Source organism: Ceratotherium simum, chromosome 29 (genome assembly GCF_057802395.1).
Source record: "Ceratotherium simum simum isolate JZ-2026a chromosome 29, ASM5780239v1, whole genome shotgun sequence".
Lineage (NCBI taxonomy): Eukaryota > Metazoa > Chordata > Mammalia > Perissodactyla > Rhinocerotidae > Ceratotherium > Ceratotherium simum.
The window spans coordinates 13869604-13874063 of NC_141928.1; the positions used below are offsets into that span (position 1 = coordinate 13869604).

Below are 4460 nucleotides of genomic sequence, written 5' to 3' on the forward strand. Positions count from 1 at the left end.
AGACTGAAAGCTGTGACTGCATGAACATTTTAACTACTTGTAGGGCTAGGGATACCATAGGGGAAAAAAAATGGTTTAGAAAAAAATTGCATAGGTATGTTTTTAATACACGTTTCCCATGACTCTCTAAAATGAACAAAAACTAAACAGAGAAGAAAACTAAGCCCATGCTGAAACAGAAAATGAAGGAGTAGTGTCACATCAAGATTCACTAAAAAGCAGCTATTCAGACAGGAAATGCTGCTCATGTTGCATGTGCGGCATGGAGAGGGTCTCATATCAAATAAATAGGAAAAACAATGCTCATCATGGCAAAAATTTTCCTCTACTGAGTATATTTCCCAGAGCTCCTTTCATATCCTGATTCCTCAGACTGTAGATAAAGGGATTTAGCATGGGAGTGACCAGTGTGTACAATATAGCCACAATGACATATGTTTCATTGGAGTTCTTAGATGAGGGGAAAAAGTACAGTCCAATAATTGCTCCATAGTACAGAGACACCACAGAGAGGTGAGAGCCACATGTGGACAAGGCTTTGCAGATTCCTTTGGTAGAGGGGACTCTAAGGATGGTGGCCCCAATGTGGCCATAAGAGACCAGGATGCATATGAATGGCAAGGTAATGACTATCACTCCCACAGTGAGGATAACCAGCTCATTGACTGTGGTATCTGAGCTGGACAGCTTAAGTAAGGCAGAGAGGTCACAGAAGAAGTGGGGGAGAATGTTGTCTCCACAGAAAGAGAGATGGGCCAGGAGGAGGGTGTGCAAAAGTGCACTAGCACAGGATAGGACCCAGGACACAGTTACTAGCAGGAAACACAGGTTCTGAGTCATGATAGTGGTGTAGAGGAGGGGGTGACAGATGGCCACATACCTGTCATAGGCCATTGATGTGAGAAGGAAGCTGTCAAGATCCCCAAACAATAAGAAGAAATACACCTGGGAAACGCACCCAACATATGAGATGGATTGACTCTGTGTCTGCATATTCATGAGCATCTTTGGAGCTGTGACCGATGAGAAAGAGACATCAGTGAAGGCCAAGTGGCTGAGGAAGAAGTACATGGGAGTGTGGAGGTGAGAGTCCAGCCTGATAAGCAGGATGATGAGCAGGTTCCCCAGCACCGTGGTCAGGTACATGACCAGAAAAAGAGTGTAGTATATGCCTTGCTTCTCTGTCCAGAGGGGCAACCCTAGGAGGAGGAATTCAGACACACTGCTCTCATTATCCATCCTCATGTTCTTCTTCTTTTTTGCTGGAGATAAATAAAGAAATGGAATTGTGAAAGAATGACAAATCATTAAGATGATCACATGATGGAAACATGGTTTTGAACTGGTCAGTACATGACTTTTAACCCAAATAGCTCATCCTTTTTGCCCCACTAATTGGCAAAAGATGATCTGACTTCAGGTTATTATGCATCCACCTAGAAACCAGCACAGTCTCTTTTGGAGAAACTGTGACATGACACAATGATGATGACATCAGGTCAGGTTCAAACTTGAGGAGTCCAGGAGTTCATGACAGAAATCTGAGATTAGGAAGTCATGGTGCTTGGCTATGTCAGTTATTAAAAACACTACTAGATGCTCTCCAATTGGTCCACTGGCCTTTCTTAACCTTCCTCATGCCTCTCACAAATGTTTTGGTTAATGTTCTATTTTCATGTGTTGGATCAAGATAAGACAACACAGTGGGCTGCTCTGGATCTCCCAGAAATCAGGATTTGCAGACTTGGTGGAAACATCATATGTAACTGCTCAAGGCAAGAGCATTAAGGACAAGAATCTATGTCAATGATATAAAAGATCTAGTGACATACTTTGTTATACAGCCATAAGTCTTTCCTTTAAGAAAATTCTTTCCCACTCCTCAACATTTTCAGTCTACCATCACTCTTTCTAAAGGAATTTTCATGGAATGTGGAGAAAAGAGTCTGTTTCTCTTCCAAATTCCCATCTTATTCCCTCAGTTCTAACCAGATCACTCCTATCCAAGTTCTAAGAACACCATGAAATACTTTGGCTTTTCCACTCAAATCTTGGATCTGACAAAGAATAGTATCTTTGCAAGTTTCTGTCCAGCATAGTTTATCAAATAACATCTCTTTTTTCATGGCTACTAATGTAAGTTTTATGACAGTGATTCATAACCGATATTTTTCTTGTCATATTCTAACACTTCTTACATTTTGCTAATACTGTCATTTCTCTCTCTTTCTTCTTCAGGTCAGTTAATCATAGACTTGGTCATGGAAGCACTCACAAAATGATAGGGAAAGAGAACATGATGGAGTACTTACCAAAAAATAGAATCCACACACTATACAAAGACATTCGGTCTAAAGATCTTTCCCTTTGAGATCTGAGAACGTGTCTCACTATAGGACTCATCATTCATCTTGGGAGTTAATTAAAGTTTACATTATGTACCCATTCTCCCAATTTGACTGAAATTATCTCTCCAATTCCTACATTCTTCAGTCCACTACACTAAAAATCCTGTTAATTTAGTACTGTTCCCTGAGATGAATGACACATCTAATGTTACTAGTCATTACTATGTTAATAACAATCAATTTATCACAATGAAAGTGCTAACTAGCTAACTTATGGACACTTAGGTTGTTTCTAATATTTTTCTGTTTACAGTAATATTTCATTAATATCATTGTTTATATGACTTTTTTCACATTAGCACATATATATGTAGGATAAATTGCTAGAAATGGAATTGGAGGATATATACATTCACAGTTTTTTTTTTTTCCTAAGGAAGATTTGCCCTGAGCTAACATCTGTGCCAATCTTTCTCTATTTTGTACGTGGGTCACAACCGCAGCATGGCAGCCAACGAGTGGTGTAGGTGCGCCCCTGGGAACTGAGCCTGGGCCACTGAAGTGCAGTGAGCCAAACTTAACTACTAGGCCACAGGGCTTGCCGCTATACATACACAATTTTGATAGGTATTGTCAAATTACAAGAGACTAAGGTGGTGAGAAGACTGTTCTTATGGTTCCTTACAGTGAATCTTGAATAATAAGAACCTATCATGTGAAGATTATAAAAAGGGGCATTCCAGTTGTTTGTAGAGGGCAGGGCTACGGTATTTGAGTGAAGAACAGAGAAAATTCATGAACATGGTTAGCATGGGAAAGTTATGGCATTGGAGAATTATCTAGGAGCCAGATTATTTACGTTTTTTTCCTATATAATGGAAAGTTTTGATTTTATTCTCAGAGCAATAGAACACCCATGAAAAGGTATAAGGAAAGCAGTGAATGAAAAATTTTAAACAGTATGCTGGTTAGTGAGTACAGCACAGATTATAACAAGGTGGGAGTGTCAGCAGGAATCTTAACTGGAGGCCATTGCAGTAGTTCAGGTACAAAACAGTACCTGCTTACACCTGGATCACGGCAGCAGAGATGAAGATAATTACAGTTTGGGATAAAATTTGGAGGAAAAATCAACAAGACTTAACGGGGGATGAAAGATAAGCAAGAGGAGATATTGTTTTTCTTTTGTCTTTCCCTGTTCTCTCAAAAATTAGATAGAACATCAGTTTGAGATACAATATTCTGCATGGAGCAGTCTTTTATACCCTGGTGTGAGGAATGGTAGAGCCATGCTAGGGATCAGTAGCACAGACTGGACACACACACACACACACACACATAGACACATGCAATGACACTACTGAATATAAATTCTACTCCTGCTCTGACATTACCTCTTAGGTGATGAGCACATATACCTTCAGCTACAAGGCCTGGGAAGGCTCTTCCATTTCTCTCTAGAAGACACAGGACACAATGAAGCAGGTGAAGTCTCTAAGAGTCTCAAAGATGCACTGTAACAGGGATAAGAATTATCAATTCAAAACCAAATAAGACAGATATAAGGACACACACTCGTTTACAACTCCTGAGCAAGAAGCGTGGTTTCTAACTCTACAAATCATGTAGGGGACCCAGGAGGGGGGTAACTCTCCACCCCTGGCTCCAAATTAGAGACAAACATGAAATAATTGCTTTGTTGCCTTTGGTTCCCTTGAGGGAAGAACTGTTTGTTGATAGCAGGCAATAGGAGAGTTCATCCTTGGAGGAAAAATGATAATAACCACAAAAGAGTTAGTAGGAACTTGGTGATTCACAAAATTTTGTGCCTTCTCGGTTGACATTGGGGAAAATGTGATTCAGAGTCCATAATAAACCAAGCCAGAGATTGAGTGTGTTACCCAAAATCTCTTGTTTCTGAACCCCGTGCTATTGCAAGAATGCCAGAAACACTCTAATGTGTTCACTCTCTGAAGAAAAGATTGAGGGACTTTTTATCTCATCACCACAACTGGACCCTGGGGAATGGACTACAATTTCCACAAATCTTGGTTTTCTGTCCAAAAGCTATGGAGTCAGCATTCTCTTGGTGCAAGTTTCTCACAATACTGC

General features: G+C 40.2%; 1 protein-coding gene across 1 annotated transcript; it reads right to left on the bottom strand.

Moving 5' to 3' along the window:
* Window positions 1-305: 305 nt before the first annotated feature.
* LOC101390470 (olfactory receptor 1J21-like) lies at window positions 306-1245 on the bottom strand. Its single transcript, XM_087419579.1, has one exon. The coding sequence runs from the start codon at window positions 1243-1245 to the stop codon at window positions 307-309; it is 939 nt and encodes a 312-aa protein (XP_087275705.1). The 3' UTR covers window position 306.
* Window positions 1246-4460: the final 3215 nt, after the last annotated feature.

Bases quoted from the DNA above. Each gene is read 5' to 3' on its own strand.
- LOC101390470 (XM_087419579.1), bottom strand. From the start codon at position 1,245: ATGAGGATGGATAATGAGAGCAGTGTGTCTGAATTCCTCCTCCTAGGG.